Source organism: Anolis sagrei, chromosome 3, assembly GCF_037176765.1.
Source record: "Anolis sagrei isolate rAnoSag1 chromosome 3, rAnoSag1.mat, whole genome shotgun sequence".
In the NCBI taxonomy this organism is placed as follows: Eukaryota; Metazoa; Chordata; class Lepidosauria; order Squamata; family Dactyloidae; genus Anolis; species Anolis sagrei.
In genome coordinates this window covers 158,684,170-158,705,333 of record NC_090023.1, presented here as the reverse complement: position 1 = coordinate 158,705,333, position 21,164 = coordinate 158,684,170, and the positions used below count along the sequence as shown (strand labels likewise).

Here is a 21,164-nt window from a genome sequence, read left to right as displayed (position 1 = left end):
TGATCATACAAAGCAGTTTCAAATTGCAGATGTGTAGATGGGACCAGAGTTTTGCAGGATGGAAGCAGCTTTGGGAATCTGAAATATTGAAAACAGTAGCTGTACATAGATGGCACTTCTGAGATGTGTAAAACACTTCTGAGATGTGTAAAACACTAAAATATGTCTCAAGATCAGGTTCCAGTAACCATTAACTTGGACTCAAGACAAACCATACAAAGAAATAGATGAAAATTTCCACCCAAACTCTCTGAACCGGCAGCATAAACTTGTCTGACCACATGATGGCTCTCTACACTTAGGAGAGATGCTGCTGACTTTAGGCTAAGGACAGCAAACATAGGAAATGTTCCTTGATCCATTTATACTGTCTATTAACAAAATATCTTGGCATTATGGAGATTGGGAAATTAGAAAATAAAGTCTATTTCTGAAAATCATGCTTTTGCTCTTTGCCATCTACGTACAGCCACTGTTTTCAATTGTTGTATGATATTCCAGTTTAACAATATATGAAAGAGAGGAAGCATGCAGTGCAGGAAAGGGCAAATCTATAGTAAATAGATACATTGTATTTGCATATACTGAATTTAGATGACCGCAGGCAAAGAATTCTGGGAACTGCAATTTGGTGAAGTACAAAGACCCTTTAAAATGGTTTGAATGTTATTGGTTAGTAACAGCTAGAGCAGACCAAATGAATCAATGTTGGAGTGATGAGTCAACACAAATCAATCCAATTGATTGAAAGCTGTACTCTAGTTGGGACTAACAATTGGATTTGAGCCACTGTTATTAGGGTGCATTAGTACCATCAAACCACAAAAAGGCAAACAATGGCAGCTGAAAATCCATATTGCAGATATGCTTTTGATAACCCAGACATTACTAAAAAGGTCACAGAATAGCAGTAATTTGATGTGCCACTCAGCCATACTGTCATAAAGTCAAACTACTCTGCTCCTAACTGTCATACTGAATATGCTCTGCGATCGGGACTGTATAAAAGAATTTCCACTTTAAGATAATTATGTGGGAAATATTTTGTGGAAAATATTCTACATATCTGTTATTCTTCCTGTGCAATTCTTGTTTCAGAATGTAGGGAAAAATGCTGGAGGAAATTCAGTGTCCTGCACCATTTCAAGTGGAAGTTCTGTTATACTATTTTCTCAGGGTGACTCTATTACAGATCAGATGTATAGTGTAGCCATTTAACCAATGCATTTCAACTTGTCACATAAGTTCCAGATTTCACTTCACCACAGTAGACCTCCTGATGAATTCAAATTTAGTCTGAAAATTCATTTTAATTTGATTTTCATAGAATCATAGAAACATAGAATCCTAGAGTTGGAAGAGACCTCATGGGCCATCCAGTCCAACCCCCTGCCAAGAAGCAGGAATATTGCATTCAAATCACCCCTGACAGATGGCCATCCAGCCTCTGTTTAAAAGCTTCCAAAGAATGAGCCTCCACCACACTCCGGGGCAGAGAGTTCCACTGCTGAACGGCTCTCACAGTTCGGAAGTTCTTCCTAATGTTCTGTATTTAAAATAAAGTGAGATCCTACTGTCAATGCATGATAACCTAGTGTTTTGTGATTTTTCAGAGGAACTTACTGGGATGTACATAAACCAATTTAGAAAATAACTACTGGGAACGTACATCTTTTTAAATTTTGTTCTTGAAAGCAAGAATGAATAAGTTGACCCCTTTTCTCTTTGCTACAAGAAAGATGTTGAAAATGGCACCAGTTTCAAAGACTATTTGCAATCTGGGAATTGCTCTCTGCAAAAACATTCATGTGGGATTTTGTGCAGAAAATTCATTTTTTTGTGTGTACATTTTTTGTGTACATTTCTGTAAATTACAACCGCCCTAAGTCACTTCAGGGAGAGAGAGTGGGTTAGAAATAAATACATAAATTATTATTATTATTATTATTATTATTATTATTACTTCCTGTGCTGGAAAAAACATTATTTTTGTGTGTAGATTATTATCATTATTATTATCACTATTATTATTATTATTATTATTATTTATACCCCACCACCATCTCCCCAACGGGGACTCAGGCCAAGCTCAGACAACATATTACAGCAAAACAAAACCAAAAACATAGGCAACAAGCAACAGCATCATAATCACATAAAAAAACATATGAATACAATAACAATATAACATTACAATAAGTCTCAAAATTTGAATTTTCATCTTTCTAGGAGTCTTCATAATTTCCTGACTTTTGAAATATCTATTTTTCAAACATTCTTTTAATATTTTCATTTTTTCTACCCCTCATAACTACAGATATTGAGATAATAATGAATTCAGTAAATTTAAACAGAACATGAATCTCATGGAATAAAACTTACTGTTACAGCCACTACATTGGAGCCACCAGGAGAATTCTCTGGAATTCTAGCAATGTAGTAATCAGAGGAAAATTTGGGGACATTATCATTAGTATCCAAAAGACGGATCACAATATCCGCTGTGGAACTAAACTTCTCAGGTGTGTTGACTTCTATTGCAAGAAGCTAGGGAGGTAATGGGAGAAATACCATTATTAGAGTTAGAAAAAATTGAGAAAACCACATAGTATCTTATTTTTTTAGATCACTGGAATTTTATATGAAATTTACAAAAGCGTTATGAAGAAAAACAAGAGAAAGCTCAACACACTTCACATAGAATCAAATAAAGTGGTGACCTTCAAAAGGTTAGCAAAGCTGATAAGAAAAAGGAAGTCAATCTGCTAAAATCTACGAATAAACATCTTAGCCACATTCCTGTTGTATATTTTTTGAGTTGACCCTCTTGGTGATTATTAGCTTCTCAAAAGTTTCAACTCATTCAAAATCTATAGGGGAAATTAGACAACTCGCACATTTCTAACCATTGGTTAGTCAAGCTTCTGATAGCTATAGTCACAAACGACTGGATGCCACCAGATTGTGATGCAACGGTTGCATCATCAGAAGGTTTTGCCAAATAAGGATATTATGTGATAACTGGGCACAGCATTAAAAGAGGAGGAAATGAAGGAAGAGAAGGCAAGGAGTTGATTATGTTACACACTATACCAGAACAGATTATGTGATATTCAGATATATTAAGCTAGAGGGAGAATTGCAGAAATTTTATGAGAATTATGAGTTTATCCTTGTGTTCAGTTATTTGATCCCTTACTATGCCAAGCTGTCTCACTCCCTTACCATTTGAATATTTGATCATTCTACAGTGGTTTGAATGTAAGACTTTATGAGATTGTTTGTTTAGTCATTAGGATTAATGAATATTCTTGGGGCACTTAATATTAAGCAACAGGATTCTTAAGAGGACAACATACAGAAACTTTCATATTCATCTCCAACTGTGAATTTAGGTAAGGTGGTAAATCTAATGTAGGATATAAAGGATAATAATTATGAAGATATTTGGGTTGAGAAAGCACATCCTTAACTTTGGTTGTCCTATTGTTCCCCTTTCTAGTTCAGGAAAGAAATTCTTCTTGATCACGGTAGGGATTAGAAGTTCATTCTGGGATGCTTTGTTTCTTTTATAATGTATAACATAACTCACCATCCTAAGCCATTCAGATTTCATATTCTCTCTCATTCTCTCTATTTTTATTAGAATAAATATTTAATACAATATCATAAAATAGGGATAGTAAGGGCAGGAGAGTGGGCTTTTAGGATAGAAGTAGGGAACAACTATCGCCTATGGAGGGACTATTTCTAGGAATACAGGGAATGACAAAGAATATGAGGAAAGGAAGAAAAAAAGGGGGAGTTTGTTGACCTTCAATCTTCTTCATAATGGTTAAAAAGTCTTTTTTTCATCTCTTGTTGATTTCTGCTTCCCTACTTGTCTTTTCCCCAAGTGTAAACAGTTTTTCTATTTCCCTTTGTTATACTATATTATCATTTTCATTTTCTCTTGTTTCAAATAGTCTTTGAATGGTGGCCAGTATATTGTTCTTTTGGTCCTACATTGGTGGTTAGTTAGTAGCTGAGTCAGGCTGTCCATACTCATTATTTTGGCTATTTTCATAAGCCATTCATCCACTGATGAAACTTCTTTCTTTCTTCAATTTCTTGCATAAATTATTCTCCATTGAGTTTACGCCTAACATTTAATTCTTTGGGAGGTGCCAAAATTTCGTCTTGCTTTCAGTTGGGCCTGATTTAATGCCCTCAAATCAGATACAAAGGGATGGATTACGAACACAGAGTCTGCCCTTGCGGGGAGGGTAAAATCGAAACTGTAATACATGTACTTTTTATTTGCACAGTTTGCAAGAATGATAGACTAAGGTTAATATCCCCTCTACTCACCAAGTGGCCAGGAAGAACCCTAAGTTGGTACTGTACTTATTTACTGTCTGATCTTGACAAAAGGGTAACGGAACAGGTGGCCAAATTTCTCTTTGCAGCTGCAAAAAGCCGCAAGTGCTTAATGAATAACCTGTAAACGCTAAGAGTGTAACAAAGAGTACTCAGGAGACTTATTAATTGGTGATCAGTTTTTAGATTATAAAGACAGCCATTCAACCGATAGAATCATAGAATCATAGAATCAAAGAGTTGGAAGAGACCTCATGGGCCATCCAGTCCAACCCCCTGCCAAGAAGCAGGAATATTGCATTCAAATCACCCCTGACAGATGGCCATCCAGCCTCTGTTTAAAAGCTTCCAAAGAAGGAGCCTCCACCACACTCCGGGGCAGAGAGTTCCACTGCTGAACGGCTCTCACAGTCAGGAAGTTCTTCCTCATGTTCAGATGGAATCTCCTCTCTTGTAGTTTGAAGCCATTGTTCCGCATCCTAGTCTCCAGGGAAGCAGAAAACAAGCTTCCTCCCTCCTCCCTGTGGCTTCCTCTCACATATTTATACATGGCTATCATGTCCCCTCTCAGCCTTCTCTTCTTCAGGCTAAACAGGCCCAGCTCCTTAAGCCGCTCCTCATAGGGCTTGTTCTCCAGACCCTTGATCATTTTAGTTGCCCTCCTCTGGACATATTCCAGCTTGTCAATATCTCTTTTGAATTGTGGTGCCCAGAATTGGACACAGTATTCCAGGTGTGGTCTAACCAAAGCAGAATAGAGGGGTAGCATAACTTCCCTAGATCTAGACACTATGCTCCTATTGATGCAGGCCAAAATCCCATTGCCTTTTTTTTCCGCCACATCACATTATTGGCTCATGTTTAACTTGTTGTCCACGAGGACTCCAAGATCTTTTTCACACGTACTGCTCTCAAGCCAGGCACTCCCCATTCTGTATCTTGGCATTTTGTTTTTCCTGCCTAAGTGGAGTATCTTGCATTTGTCCCTGTTGAACCTCATTTTGTTAGTTTTGGCCCATCTCTCTAATCTGTCAAGATCGTTTTGAATCCTGCTCCTGTCCTCTGGAGTATTGGCTATCCCTCCCAATTTGGTGTTGTCTGCAAACTTGATGACCCTGCCTTTATTTCGATAGCGAATGGTGATACCTGTTTTCTAGGCCTGGGCGGTTTCGTTCGTTAATTTTGTAATTCGTTAAATATTCGTTATTTTTAGCAATTACAAAACGATTACAAAACATATTTTCAAACCCAGAAGTGTTTTTAAATATCGAAACGGCATCCTCCATTTTTTTTACGGGCTTCCGCCCATTTCGGAAATGACATTTTAGGGATGGAGGATGCTGGGTGCGCTGGGAGCCAATCCTGTGCTCCCAAGCACCATGGCTGATTGTGATTGGGCGGGCTGCCCTTTAAAAGCGGCTCCGCGTGGCCGCATTGCTCATTGCTGGCGAAGGTGAGGAGACGGGAGGTTCGGGAGGGAGGCTTGGCTTGCATTCATTCATTGCTTGCATTCATTCATTCCCTGGGCTGGGAGCAGCGGGGAGGCTTTGCCGTTCGCTCCACAACAGGGCAAGCATTTTTAAATATTTCTGAAAAATATCTTTCTTTTATTCTTAAAAAAATTCAAAAAATATTCTAAAGAAAGAAAAGACCCTTGTGTGCCTGTGTGTGTGAGTTTGTCCCTGTCCTGTGGCTGTGTTCGCTCCACAACAGGGCAAGCATTGTTAATTTTCCATTTTTAAATATTTCTGAAAAATATCTTTCTTTTATTCTTAAAAAAATTCAAAAAATATTCTAAAAAAAGAAAAGACCCTTGTGTGCCTGTGTGTGTGAGTTTGTCCCTGTCCTGTGGATGTGTTCACTCCACAGCAGGGCAAGCATTGTTAATTTTCCATTTTTAAATATTTCTGATAAATATTTCTTTTTTAACGAATCGATTCGTTGCCACCTTAACGAATCGACCCCCGTCTTCATAACGAAGTTTCAGAGGTGATTTGCGCATGCGCGGGGGGTCCGCCATCTTAATGAATCGATTCGTTAATATTAACGAAATTTCGTAAATACTGAACTTTTTTAAAGGAAAGTTTTGTAATTATTTTAAATATTGAAACGCAAAAACCCCCCAAATACAAATCGATTTTATAAACAAATTTTTGCGTTGTTACCCAGGCCTACTGTTTTCATTAATCATAAGCCAAATGTGATGTTATTAATTACTTAAATGTTGTATTTCATTATTTTACTTTCACTTGACTTAGCCGAAGGTTTGTTGACCGAAATAAAGGCTACTGACTGACTGGCATAAATTATTCTAGCTGCCGTCACAAGGTAATTGAACAATATATCCTTGTTTTTATCTATGTCCATGTCCATTATGCCCAATAGGGAAATATTCCAGTTTCAATTGAATTTTTATTTATATATATTTTCTGAATTCTTTCTTGTATATTTTTCCAGTAGTTAATTTGCTAATTTTACAAGTCCACCACATGTGCATGGACAGTTGGACACTGCTTTCAAAAACAGTTCAAAAGTTATGGATTGCCCTGTTCCTGATAGCTATGGCTGCTTCCAGGTATGTTCTGCCACTTATACAGTGTCATTGTAGTGTTGATCTCACAGTTCTTTAAAACCTTCTGAAGGCTCAAAAACTAGGATGTAAAGGTAAACTTTAAAACATTAACTTGCTTGGGCAACAGTTTTGGCTTGACCTACAACGTATTCAGTCAGGAGGATTCAGGGAATTGTAATCTGATTTTTTCCCCTTACTCTGCTTAAAAAATGAGTAAGAACAGAGATAATCAAAGGATAATAGTGGCAGTGTTGTGTAGTGGGGGTTATCAATTAATCTGAAGGATGGCCAGAAACTGCTAACTGAATCTATATAAATAAAAATGTAATGTTCGTTTGTGGGATTAAGAGAACTAAAAAACAACTGGACGAATTGACACCAAATTTGGACACAAGACGCCTAACAACCCAAGGTATGTCCTTCACTCAAAAAAATGATTTTGTCATTTCGGAGTTGTAGCTGCTGGGATTTATAGTTCACCTAAAATCAAAGATCGTTCTGAATTCCACCAATGATGGAATTGAACCAATCATGGCACACAGTTCTCCCATGACCAACAGAAAATACTGGAAGGGTTTGGTGGGCAGTGTCCTTTGGTTTTGGAGTTGTAGTTCACCTACATCCAGAGATCACTGTGGACTCAAACAATGATGGATCTGGACCAAACTCTACACAAAAACTCAATATGCCCAAATGTGAACACTGGTGGAGTTTGGGAGAAATAGAATCTTGACATTTGGGAGTTGTCATTGCTGGGATTTATAGTTCACCTACAATCACAGAGCATTCCGAACTCCACAAATGATAGAATTGGGCCAAACATCCCACACAGATCCCCCATGTGGGCCACAGCAACATGTGGGTAGATATGAGCAGAATTGACCATCAGCATTTAAAATCTACACCCCTAAAGTCAAGGCTGAAATAATGCTTTTGGCTCAAATCAAACAGGAATGTGATTTGCTTATGAGAAACCACTAGAAAAAAAAGCTGTTAACTGTTCCTGTGATTTAAACTAGTCAGATATTAGAGATAGGCTTTAAAAAGGAAATCTAAAATTATCTTTGCATGATGTGTACCTCAGCTGAGAACTAGAAACCAGCTGACAAATAGCTAAAAGTCCCTCCCCTTATATATTAATATAAAATTACATTTGAAAATCTGGTCCCCTAAATGAAGCCAGTGAGAATTTCATTATTTGCATCTGTGAAAAAGTGACTTTCCCTTTGACTCCTTTCTTGCTAAAATATTTTGAATCTGGAAAATAGCTGTATAGTTTCTAACAAAGCCCTTTGGAGATTGTATTCAGATAATAATACCTAGTAATAACAGTTTTGCCTGAGACAGAGTGTGCAATTTCATAAGTAAAAAGAAACACACTCTTTTCTCTTTTTAATTACTTCCTTCAGTGTTTACAGCAGCCCTGTTAATCATGCTGAATTCTATTAGTATTCATGAGTCCACACCATGTAATTTCTTTACCATGAATACTTGGGCAAGGTTTCATAACCTTCTGTGATGGTTCTAGTTTTAGTATGAATAATTATATCTTTCATTCTGGTTACACCTGCTTAATCTAAACCAATGAATTTATGAAGCAAAGGTCATGACGGGTTCAAAAGGAGTCTGGAATTGTCAATTCCAGTCCTTTAACACTAGACTGAAATATTCATAAAAATCATAGAAACACAGAAGCTTTAAGCTGGAAGGGATCAGAAAAACCATCTAGTACAACTCTCTGCCATGCAGGAATACACAACCAAAGCTCTCCTGAAAGAGAGCCCATCCAACCTTGATTTAAAGTTTTCTGAAGAAAGAGCATCCACTACCCTCTGAGGAAGTCTATTCTACTATTGAACCATTCTTACAGTATGCAAATATTCCCTAATGTTTAGGTGGAATCTCTTCTCTTGTAATTTCAAGCTATTAATGTGAGCCATAAGATCTCATCATATAGGCTAATTTGTCCTTCGTATGCTGTTCGCTCTCCCCTTTTGCCACGGAGCCTGTTACATGACATACATCTACTTCCAGCAGGGCTCCATGGCGAAAGGGGAGAGCAAGTGGTGTACACTACCTCTGCAGAAACATGGGACACTTCCCATGTTGCCTCTACAACAGTGGGGGAAAGCCACGTGGTGAGCATTTCCTCCTGTGGGATGGGGCCAGTGGTAATTTGGGCGATGCAGGTTGTAGGGCACAGATACTCCATGCCCCTCACCAGGACCCCATTGATTCGCCATGATGCATAGTGAAGCCTGACCTTACTGTAAGAAGGTTCTTACTCTCTGAAGCAGAAAAAAAACCAGGCTTGCTTCATCTTCTACCCGATGCCCCTTCAGATATTTAAACATAGCAGTCATGTCACCTCTCAGTCTTTTCTTCTCCAAGTTTAACATACTCAGCTTCCAAGGTAATTCCTCATAAGGCTTGGTTTCAGATCTGTAATCATCTCAGTGGCCTATTCCCAATTGATTAACCATTGCAATGCAGCACAGGGAACTACTCACAAAAAGAAGAATTGTGTATACTCATGTATAAGGTGAGGGTAGTTTTGAGGGCTAAAATTATGGATTTTATATGACTTGTTGATAAGTCAAAATCATTCTGCAAGGAAGGGAAAGTACCAATGCTGTCTTATAGGTCATGGCAGGGAGAGTACTGGCACTTGGTGCTTCTTTTAGGTTCTCCTAGAATGGACTACACTTTTGTCTTTCCTCACTTTATTCAGAGAAGGGAATTGTTCCTATTTAATTATAATTAAGTATAGTACTCACACTGGCCCACAAATATGTTGACTCAGAGTTTTTGGCTATATTTTTGAACTAAAATTTCTAGACTTATCTACAGTAGTATATGGCGTAATCACAGTAAGATTATTGTAACATAGGTAGGCTCAGAAAGTGATATGAAGGCACATACACATTCAGATGGCAATCATAGTCAGCCTCATTTTGGAAAAAAACAAAAAAAACAAAACCCAACAACTTATATAAAAACATGAAGTTAATATGAAATAGCACCCTTTATGGCTGAGGAAGTGCACAAATATTTCTTGTTCATGTAACCAAACCATACCAAATACAAACTCTTGAGAGTGATGAATTAACATCAAAAGGACAGTCATTATTTGGGCAGCTTGGGGGAACATAAGGAATCAGAGATGTCTAATGGAGAAAATGGTACAGAACAAAGTGGGAGAAATGTTGCCTTCTTATTACTGTTTACACACCTAGGGACCTGGTTGTTCTATCTGGGTACTTTAAAGATCTGCAAAGGATGTTGTCATTTCTATAACAAGTTTGGAGTCTTGAACTATATGTGTGTCCTCAGTACAGTTTGTTTGTTAAAAAATGCAATACAACTGTTTGGTTTGTTCCTGACATGATAAATAAAAGTACAGTCACAATATTGTGTTGCATTCCAGCCAGCTGAAAACAAGAACCACACTCCTTCACACATGTGTTTTGGCCATGCTTTAACTAAAGAAGGAAAATGTAGATACAATACCTTGAAGGTGAAAACTTGGAACTTTTCATAATCTATGGCACCAGAGTCTTCTACTATTATTGTGACTTGTGCTTCATTAAGGACCGTTTGAGGGACAACCCGGAAAATACCACCAGGCCCAACAAGACGGAGATTGAATTTAGCATTTGCTCCCTGTGGAAAAAAGAATTGATATGGAAAAAGAAATAGTAACTTAAGACAGCACATAATAGTATTGCTGCATTTCTTATTGACAAGTTTGCTAGTATGTATGTATTTTTGTAAAGAAACTCACTTTTTACACACTATTCAGTTTTCATATAAACAGAAAACAGTCTGTCCCTCTAGACTGTTTTTTGTTTGCCAACTCTACTCCATTTCTGTGCATGGAATAGAATGCAAGAATGGGGGCTCTCTGCATGTAACTGAATACGTGTACAGCCTGCAATCATATTTAGGAACAGTGCTGTGACATTTGTTCCTAGTTACATAAAAGGTCTGTCCTTATACTCAGACTTTTCTATTTCATTTGTGGAAAGGAGTACACAAAGAGGGCCAGAAGGACTGTTTTGAATCCTTGGGTCACAGATATTGGTGGAGAGGAAACTAAGAAGCTTTCTTAAGTAATCTACCCAGCTGACAAGATAGATAAAGCTTTTACATAAATAGATTTGGCTGTTTGCCTATTTATCTAATCACAATGGAAGAATTGCTATATCCACTGGTTAAGTGTGGAATCATCTGGAAGGCAGACTTTGGTGCTAACTTCAGAAAGAAGTTGCTATCTAAAAAATCAATCTATCTATTATTTATTTATTTATTTATTTATTTACTTTGCTTATATACCGCTGTATCTCAAGCCCGAAGGCGACTCACAGCGGTTCACAAACAGTAAAAACAGTAGAAACAGCAGTGGTTCCATACAACATATAACAATTGACTTAACACATTATCCATAAATTACCGATAAGCAATTACAATGCACAATTATTACAAAAAACAACCGTACCCAATCTTCTCATCATCCAAGCGTAGTCCAGGTTCGTCGTCCATTGTTCCATTCCTATGTTCCATTACCAGATTGCACTAAATTACTCAAACGCCTGCACAAACATCCAGGTCTTCACCTTTTTGCGGAATACCATTAGAGATGGTGCCAGTCTAATGTCCGCAGGAAGGGCGTTCCACAGCCGAGGAGCCACCACCGAGAAGGCCCTATCTCTCGTCCCCGCCAGCCGAGCCTGAGAAGCAGGCGGGATCGAGAGCAGGGTCTCCCCGGAAGATCTCAAAGTCCTGGTGGTTTCATAGGCGGAGATGCGGTCAGATAGGTAGCTTGGGCCGGAACCGTTTAGGGCTTTAAAGGCCAACGCCAGCACTATCTATCTATCTATCTATCTATCTATCTATCTATCTATCGATGTATCTATCTAAAAATCTGCCTATCAGTTTAAATGGAAATGTATTTCATTATTCTGTGACCAGGAACATATTTGAACATTATCCCCTTTATCTACTCCTGGCAAGAAATACATGTAACTGTGTCTTTTTGCTAGCCTCTTCTTACAGTTTTGCCATGAAAATGAATATGGATTTTGTCACTACACTCTGCTAAAAGCGAGTTTCAAATTATACAGTTATTTACTGTTCTGTTTTTTCCTCTGAAGGGGAGTGTCACAGGGTGTTAAGACCATAATGTGTTATGGTATTAATTGATATGTAAATGCTTTTAAATGTTTTAAATGTTTTTTATGATATTGTTGGCATTGAATTGTTGCCTTGTGAACCGCCTCGAGTTGCCTGTGGGCTGAGAGGGGTGGTATAAAAATGTAGCAAATAAATAAATAAATAAATATATCAGGTTGACCTTGAACAAAACACAGTCTCACTTTTGCAGTGTCATTTCATAGCAAAGAGAAAATCTCACTTCAAACAATACCTTAAAAACATGGCCTACTGAGTCAAGCCACTGGTCTGTACAGTAGGCATGGTTAGGTTTGGTCGGAATCTTCGTAATTCGGAATAAATTAGGAAAGATTTCCTTTTTGAAGCGATTTCGAAGTTTTTAAGGAAACCGGAAGTCCCTTCCGAAGCTTTTTCTGCTATTTCTCTTACGAATCAATAAGTGAGTCGGAAATAATTCAGCTTCCCCCCCCCCTTCTGTTGTGTTCCCTGGCCTCGGTTCAAGCCAGAGAAGCGTTCTAAACCAGTGTGGATGGATTCCCTTCTTTTCTCTTCCCTCCCTCGTCAGTTTAAACCAGTGCAGATGGATTCCCTTCCTTTCCTTTCCCTCCTGCTTCAGTTTAAACCAGTGCGGGTGGATTCTCTTCCTTTCCTTTCCCTCCTGCATCAGTTGGATGGATTCCTTTCCTTTCCCTCCTGTGTCAGTTTAAACCAGTGCAGATGGATTCCCTTCCTTTCCTTTCCCTCCTGCGAGAGAAGCAGTTTTAACCCGTCAGTTTAAACTAGTGTGGATGGATTTCCTTCCTTTCCTTTCCCTCCCACATCATTTTAAACCAGTGTGGATGGATTCCCTTCCTTTCTTTTCCCTCTCGCAAGAGAAGCAGACCAGCGTGGATGGATCCGCATCAGTTTAAACCAGTGTGGATGGATCCCCTTCATTTCCTTTCCTTCCTGCATCAGTCTTAAGCGAGAGAAGCGGTTTTAACCAGAGTGGATGGATTTCTTCCCTTTGCTTCTCCCCCACCCTTTTCTGGAGTAAAGCAACTACTTTCAAAGTAAAGACCACCCAATTAAATTGGAAATAACACTTTGAGACCATTAATGAAGGATTCAGAAGTCTCGGAAGTTTCGCAAAGTTTTGAACTTTTTTTCTGTGAAAATCGGAATTGACTTTAGATCTGAACCACCAGCACCCCCTACATCCAAAATGAGTTTTGAACCATTTTTTTAAATCAAACAAGCCTACTGTACAGCCCAGTCTCATTAATCTATCCTAGTACTTATGACATGGACAGGCAACAGAAGAGAAGTTTGTGTAGAATATACATGCACAAAAAAAAAAATGCTCTACTCAGATAAGTTGTGGAAGGCAGGGGAGAGAAATTCAGTTGAGATTGCCAGAGTGATTTCAGGAAGGATATTTCTTTAGCTTTAAATTGTTCACAGCTCAGGCAAAATTGCAGAATATCTCTCTCTCTCTCTCTCTCTCTCTCTCTCTCTCTCTCTTAAACCTTCAATACCACATCCTGACTGTATTCTCTGAGGCAAGCTTCTGCCTTCTGATATATTCTGTTCCCCTGTAGCCTCATCTACACAGCCTGTTGAGCTGCAATTGGCTGCCTTGAAATGCTTCCTTCACATCCATACATCTAAATCAGTATGTTTTTAAATACATAGCAATAGGAATCTATATAAATAAAAATGTAATGTTCATTTGTGAGATTAACATAACTCAAAAACCACTGGACAAATTGTCACAAAATTTGGACACAATACACCTATAAGGCCAACCAGTTACCATCACTCATAAAAACACTGAAAAATACAGCAGAAGAGACTGAAAAAGCCAAAAAAGCCAAAAAATACATTACAATGCATGTGCAAAACCACATATGTACACAAACACATATATATACACAAATATATACAGATATATATGCACACATATATGCACACACAAAACACATACACAGAAAGGGGGAAGGAAGGAAGGAGAGGAGAGAGAAAGAGGGAAAGAAGGAGGGAAAGAGAGAAGGAAAGAAAGAAAGGCAGAGAAGGAAGGAAGAAGAGAAGGAAATAAAAAAGTGAAAGAGGAATGGAAGGAGAGAATGAACGAAAGAGGGAAATAGGGAAGGAAGGAAAGAGACAAGGAAGGATGGAACCAAAGAGCAAAGGAAGCGAGAAAAGAAACAGGTAGAGAAGGAAGAAACAGGAAAGGAAAGAAAAAGATGGAAGGAAGGAAAGAGGGAGGGAGGGAAGGAAGGAGAGAAAGAAAGTAGAGAAAGAGGGAGTAAAGGCAGGTACAGGTAAATAAAAATGTATTGTTCGTTTGTGGGATCAGCATAACTCAAAAACCACTGGATGAATTGACACCAAATTTGGACACAGTACACCTATCAAGCCAACGATTGACCATCACTCATAAAAACACTGAAAAACACAACTTAAGGGACTTAAAAGGCCAAAAAAGCAAAAAGACACTACAGCACATGAACAAAAATGACTCTCCTGGCAAACAAAACACACAATAGCATATCCACACTCTCTTCCAGACTACAGCTCTCAGCATCCCTAGGCCAGGCCTTTTAGGAGAGGAGGATGATCCAAATGCACTGCTTCCAAGCTGCAAGCTTTCTTCTTGGATTTTTTTGAGAGCATCTAAGTCCCTGCATATTTCCAATTTCCTATTCCTGGACTGCAACTTGCAGCTATCCTCCAGATAGATAGATTATATATAGAAAGGTAGCTAGGTAGGTAGATAGATAGATGGATGAGGAGGACTGCTGGGAGTTGCAGTCCAAGAATAAGTAGAGAAGGAAGAAAGGGGAGAACGAGGAAGGGAAAGAAACTGGGGGGATGGAAGGGAAGAAGGAGAGAAAGGAAAGAAGGAGAGAAAGAAAGAAGAGAAAGAGGGAAGGAAGGCTGGCCACAGCAACGCGTGGTGGATACAGCTAGTAAACAATAAAAATAGCCCTTCTGTACAGTCATTTAATTCCCAAATATCCAGAATCTGAGACGGCGCTTTCCTGTGATGGACCTGTGAAGATGATGGGAGTGAGTGTTGGGGTTCAGCCTGAGTTTGAACTTGAACCTGATTCTCTGTTTGTTCCTCCTGATGCTAATGAAAATATATTTACTGATGCTAATGAAAATGTACCTCTTGATGCCAATGCTCCTGAAATTAGTGAGGAAGAAACTTCTGTAGGTTTGGAAAATGCCAATGTTCCTGAAATTAGTAAGGAAGGAACTTCTGTAGATTTGGAAAATGAAAGTACCAGTGTTCATGAGAATGTTTCAGAGGGAAGCCATGACCTTTCACTCCCTTCTGCACCTGGTAACTTTAATGAGAACAGAAGGGGCCAGATTTGGCAAGACAGAAGTAAATCACTCAGCTTGTGTAGGTCTTCCCGATTAAGAGAAATACAAACAATGGCTTCAAAGCAGAGGGGCGGTTCACGGAACCAATTCTTTGGCTTTAAGTGCCTTCCGCTGGGCTGACTTTCTCAGTTCAGGCATCGTTTCAGATTGATGAAGACCTTGGCAGTTCTCCCGGTTTCCCTGGCCATGGTCTTGAAAGATTTCTAGGATATCAAGCACGGTTAGTGGATTGCTAACAGGTTCCAGTATTTTACAGTGTGGCTTTGGGTTTTGTTTTGTCCATTTAAATTCATGTTTGCTGATTTTGCTGTGACTTTTGACTTGCATTTTTCCTTTATTTTGTAACCATTTTTCTTCAATAAAAAAGGATTGTTTTTCACAGTCAAGTGTGGTGGATAGTTATCTTAAGGCCTCGTTCCCTGCTCTGGATTGCAACAGTGAGATAAAACCCTCCACAAGATTTTAGACACATATTAAGACAATCCTGATTTGACATGTATTAGGTTTTATAGGGGTGGAAACAGTAACCACTGAAACTCTTTCAATAGAAAAGTTATGTACTCTTTATAACCCTTGTGTCAATAAAATACACTAGCCAGCTGCATTACAAATGATATACACCCTCCATAGGCCTCTGGTTATTTTATGTTATTAACTGTTTACATGTTAGTTCTACCACCTTCTGTGACCATAATAACAGTCCTTACAAGGTTTGGCTGCTGCAAACACTGATTCTCATCTCTTTAAAACAGGCTTGCAGGGAAGCAGTTGCCTTTTCTATAGCATGGCATTGGGAACACAATACTGAAGATATGCTACATGTTGATGGGCTAGATTTTCTTTTCAATAATTGCAACCCTTTCATGTGTATTAAGCCCTCGGGTCTCAACTTTTCCTCTTAGGTTAGCTCAGGTGCAAGCCAGTTCTGGTGTTTCTATAGCAACCTTTGTCATAGTTTCCGTATGAATTATACTGCATTAGAAGGTCTTCGGTAAACGTGAAAGGAACCCTGCTCCTTTTTGGTTAACATTTGTCGATAGTGTTCCAGTAGCACAGATTTAAAAATTGCAGCTTTGGAGCAGTATGGACAGCTAGATTGGATCCAATCCAGACCAGTTCAGATGAGACACTGCCAACATCAACTTTCCCCTGAGCTGATGACTGCAGGGGAAGGGGGATGAATCCCATTCTGACATCCCGTGTGACCAGAATGAAGGAGGGTAGATCAAGCAAACCTTTCTTCGTAGTTGTGCAAGCATGTCTGTCTATGTTAGAATTCAGGGCCTATGAGGAACAGGAGCTTGCACAGTGCTCTGTGGCTGACTGGGAGTGGTAACAGTGACAAAGAGCGTAAGTTGACAGTCCATTTATTTATTTGGGTTGTTGTAGGTTTTCTCGGGCTATATGGCCATGGTCTCGAGGCATTCTCTCCGGACGTTTCGCCTGCATCTATGGCAAGCATCTTCAGAGGTAGTGAGGTCTGTTGGAACTAGGAAAAAGGGGTTTATATATCTGTGGAATGACCAGGGTGAGACAAAGGACTCTTGTCTGCTGGAGCTAGGTGTGAATGTTTCAACTGACTACCTTGATTAGCATATAATGGCCTCACAGTGCCTATAGCAAACGTTTGTTGTCCTTCACTCAAAAAATTCTGATTTTGTCATTTGGGAGTTGTAGTTGCTGGGATTTATAGTTCACCTACAATCAAAGAGCCTTCTGAACTCCACCAATGATGGAATTGAACCAATCTTGGGACAGAGAACTCCCATGACCAACAGAAAATACTGTAAGGGTCTGGTGGGCATTGACCAAACTGTTATGTTTATTCATATCATGGTCTGGTCACCATACTCAATATATCCCATATGCATGGGTGTATTGGGGTAATGATACAAAAGGTTTGCTAGGCTAGACCCTCTTTCACTCAGACTCAGCCCCCCCCAAAGCTCAGCCCCCCCGAACCCCCCCCCTGAAATTTTTTTAGCCCCCCCCCCTCGAAACGAAATCCTGGCTACGGGCCTGCAGACAGCACTGTGGACTCAAACAATGATGGATCTGGACCACACTTGGCACAAATCCTCAATTTGCCCAAATGTGAATATTGGTGGAGTTGGGGGAAATAGACCATGACATATTGGAGTTGCAGTTTCTGGGATTTATAGTCACCTACAATCAAAGAGCATTCTGAACCCCACCAACGACAGAATTGGGGCAAACTTCCCACACAGAACCACCATATTTATTTATTTATTTCGAGTACTTCTACCCCGCCATTCTCAACCCCCGAGGGGGGACTCAGGGCGGCTTACAAAAAGGCACAATTTGATGCCTACACAAATTACACATACGTACAAAACAGCAGTTAAAACAATTAAGGCCATCTATACTTACGGCCATCCAATCCAACTCCCTTCACCAGGGCAAGAAAATGTAATCAAAGCCCTCCTGACAAAGAGCCATCCAGCCATAGATATAGATAGATAGATATGATTCACACAGAGAGAGATATATAGTATCATCGATTTGAAAGGGACCCCTAAGGAAGGACAATTATATGTTGCATGCTCCAGAGGAGGCAAACCAGACAATCTCCACAACAACACTGACATAGAAACAACAAGGAATACTGTTTACCCACAAGAATAAAGACATTACATAGATTAGAAACCATTACTTTATTTTCCAGATCACCAGACTGGGCCACAGAAATGCGTGGCAAGGGACAGCTAGTAGAATATAAGTCTTAAAGGAAAGGAAACCACAGATACTAAACTGACAGAAGATAACCTGATGTTAAAAGTTTATTACTAACAATGTCATATTTCTGGAAGAACAAGGAGTTAAGTGTACGTTAATAAGGAGAGACTGTGTAACTGCAAAGCATATGTGAACCTGAGAAATATTCAAATAAATGTTTCTATTCAGTTCAAAATACTGAGTGTTTATGACTACTTATTAAAGATTTTCTAGAAGATAAGAAGTTGAAGATCTTGTGGAGCCAAAGATAAATTTGTTGCATTGGATTATACATATTAAAGTAACATAAACAGGAGTCCTAGAATTATCTCTCTCTCACATAAACCCCACTCTCAAATAAACAAAGCCTCATCTTTTATGCAATTGAAGGCAAGGTGGGATGATAAAGTAAAGGTCCCCCCCACCTGAAGATTTTTACCGGCATCTCGTAGGCATGTGCATTTCAGGGACCTAATGCTCCATACCATCCTAGCTTCCTCCCTACCTCATCACATGGTGGGAAGCCTGTTTAAGCTGGTTCAACCCATCTTCCCAATGGAAAGATGGGGAGCCTCCCAATCTCAGCCTCCAGGGGTTTTGTGCCAGTTCCATCACAGAGCTGCCCGGAATTAATTTTTACTGAATGTGTTGGGAGCTGGTGGCTTCCGTGACAAAAGGGCAAAAAACCCAACACCACCTAATTTTAGACCATTTGAAGAGGACTCAACCATGGATCAATAACCTTAAAACTGTCCTTGGCAATAACAACACTGTTTCAGTAATACTTTAACTGATAATGGAAAGTAGAATATATACAAAGACACATTGGTTATAAGGCACTGACCTGATCAGAGTCATTTACTGTAATTTTGAGACCTCTCAGGATCTCACCCTCTGGCGGATGCTCATACATTGTGAGTTCAAATCTATTCTGTATCCCATTTTCTCCGTAGAATGTTGGTGGGTGATTGTTGAGGTCAACAATTCTTATGGTTACTACGGCGAAGGCATATGTAGGTTCTTCATTTTCAGGGCTGATTTCTGAGGCCTGAAAAAAGCAAGAGACAAAAGAACAGAGGTTTTCCCCCTTCTCAAGATAAGCATAAATTCCTGTCTTTCTTTCCCAACTCTTTGCCCTTTCTCCACCCCACCTCTTTAATATGTACGCAATTGTGTATTTCTGCAGACTGGCAAGTTGAATTGCATGGCTGGGTCTCTTCCCGCTCTCAGTTCCTATGATTTTATATTATAGGAGCACCCAGTGGCACAGTGGGTTAAACCCCTGTGCCAGCAGGACTGAAGACTGACAGGTCGCAGGTTCGAATCCAGGGAGATCACGGATGAGATCCCTCTATCAGCCTTAGCTCCTTATGCGGGGACATGAGAGAAGCCTCCCACAAGGATGGTAAGACATCAAAACATCCGGGCATCCCCTGGGGAAAAACATCCTTGCAAATGGCCAATTCTCTCACACCAGACATGACTTGCAGTTTCTCAAGTCGCTCCTGACATGACAAAAGGCCTTATATGGTCTGGGGCCGGCATACCTGAGGGCCCGCTTATCCCTCTACCAACCCCAGAGATTACTTCGGTCAAAGACCAAAATTTGCTTGAAGTCCCTAACATCCGGACTTATCATATGTCCTCTACGAGGCAGAGAGCCTTCTTGATTGTAGCCCCTTATTTATGGAATGCCTTGCCAGTTGAAACCCGATCTATCCGAGACCTACTTGCTTTTTGGAAAGCCTGTAAAACCTTTCTCTTCCAACAAGCTTTCGATGGGTGTTTAACTCGGGACTATGTCTGTTCTTGTTTTTATTGTATTTTAAAGTTAATTGTATTATTTTAATCTACTGCTATAAACCGCTCCGAGCCAAATTGGGAGTAAGGTCATGTCTGACTCTGGGGTGTGGTGCTCATCTCCATTTCTAAGCCGAAGAGCCAGCGTTGTCCGTAGACACCTCCAAGGTCATGTGGCCGGCATGACTGCATGGAGCGCCGTTACCTTCCCGCCGGAGCGGTACCTATTGATCTACTCACATTTGCATGTTTTCGAACTGCTAGGTTGGCAGAAGCTAGGGCTGACAGCGGAAGCTCATGCCGCTCCCCAGAATCGAACCTGTGACCTTTCGATCAACAAGCTCAGCAGCTCAGTGCTTTAACCCACTACGCCACCGGGGGCTCCTAAATTGGGAGTAGCGGTATACAAGTCAAATAAATAAATAAAAATAAAAAACAAAATCTAATATTGTAGATATTTTCTAATGTTCTCAGTTCTTCAGAGTTTTCAAGCTATTTCCTTTAAGACTAAAGGAAGAGACAATAAGGGACTGGGAGAAACCAACCAACTTCAAAGATAAATAAATAAATGATTTTTTTTCTTAAATATAGAACAAAAGCTTTAAGTAAAACAATTTACTCCTTTTAATGAAGAATGTAACTTGCCTGAGGTCACCCCAGTGGATTTCTATGACTGAAGAAGGACTTGATCCCTAGCCTCATAAAATACTAGTCTAACATATAAAGCACTACATCATGCTGACTGTCTAAATCAGGGGTCCTCAAACTAAGGCCCGAGGGCCGGATACGGCTCTCCAAGGTCATTTATCCGGTCCTTGCTCAGGGTCAACCTAAGTCTGAAATGACTTGAAAGCACACAACAAAAAGAACAACAATTCTATCTCATCATCCAAAAGCAGGAGCACCCGGTGGCGCAGTGGGTTAAACCCCTGTGCCGCAGGAGTGAAGACTGACAGGTTGCAGGTTCAAATCCAGGGAGAGCGTGGATGAGCTCCCTCTATCAGCTCCAACTCCCCATACGGGGACATGAGAGAAGCCTCCCACAAGGATGATAAAACATCAAAACATCCAGGCGTCCCCTGGGCAACGTCCTTGCAGACGGCCAATTCTCTCACACCAGAAGTGACTTGCAGTTTCTCAAGTTGCTCCT

At 39.8% G+C, this 21,164-nt stretch overlaps 1 protein-coding gene across 2 annotated transcripts in view; it reads right to left on the bottom strand.

Moving 5' to 3' along the window:
• CDHR1 (cadherin related family member 1) overlaps positions 1-21,164 on the bottom strand; it is a 97,450-nt gene that overhangs the window by 22,058 nt on the left and 54,228 nt on the right. For both annotated transcript variants that reach the window (XM_060769006.2, XM_060769005.2), the window contains exons 11-13: positions 19,059-19,262; positions 10,442-10,594; positions 2,383-2,547 (exon numbers count right to left, since the gene is read on the bottom strand). In XM_060769006.2, coding sequence (XP_060624989.2) covers positions 2,383-2,547; positions 10,442-10,594; positions 19,059-19,262 — 522 coding nt within the window. The remainder of the gene's footprint in view (positions 1-2,382; positions 2,548-10,441; positions 10,595-19,058; positions 19,263-21,164) is intronic.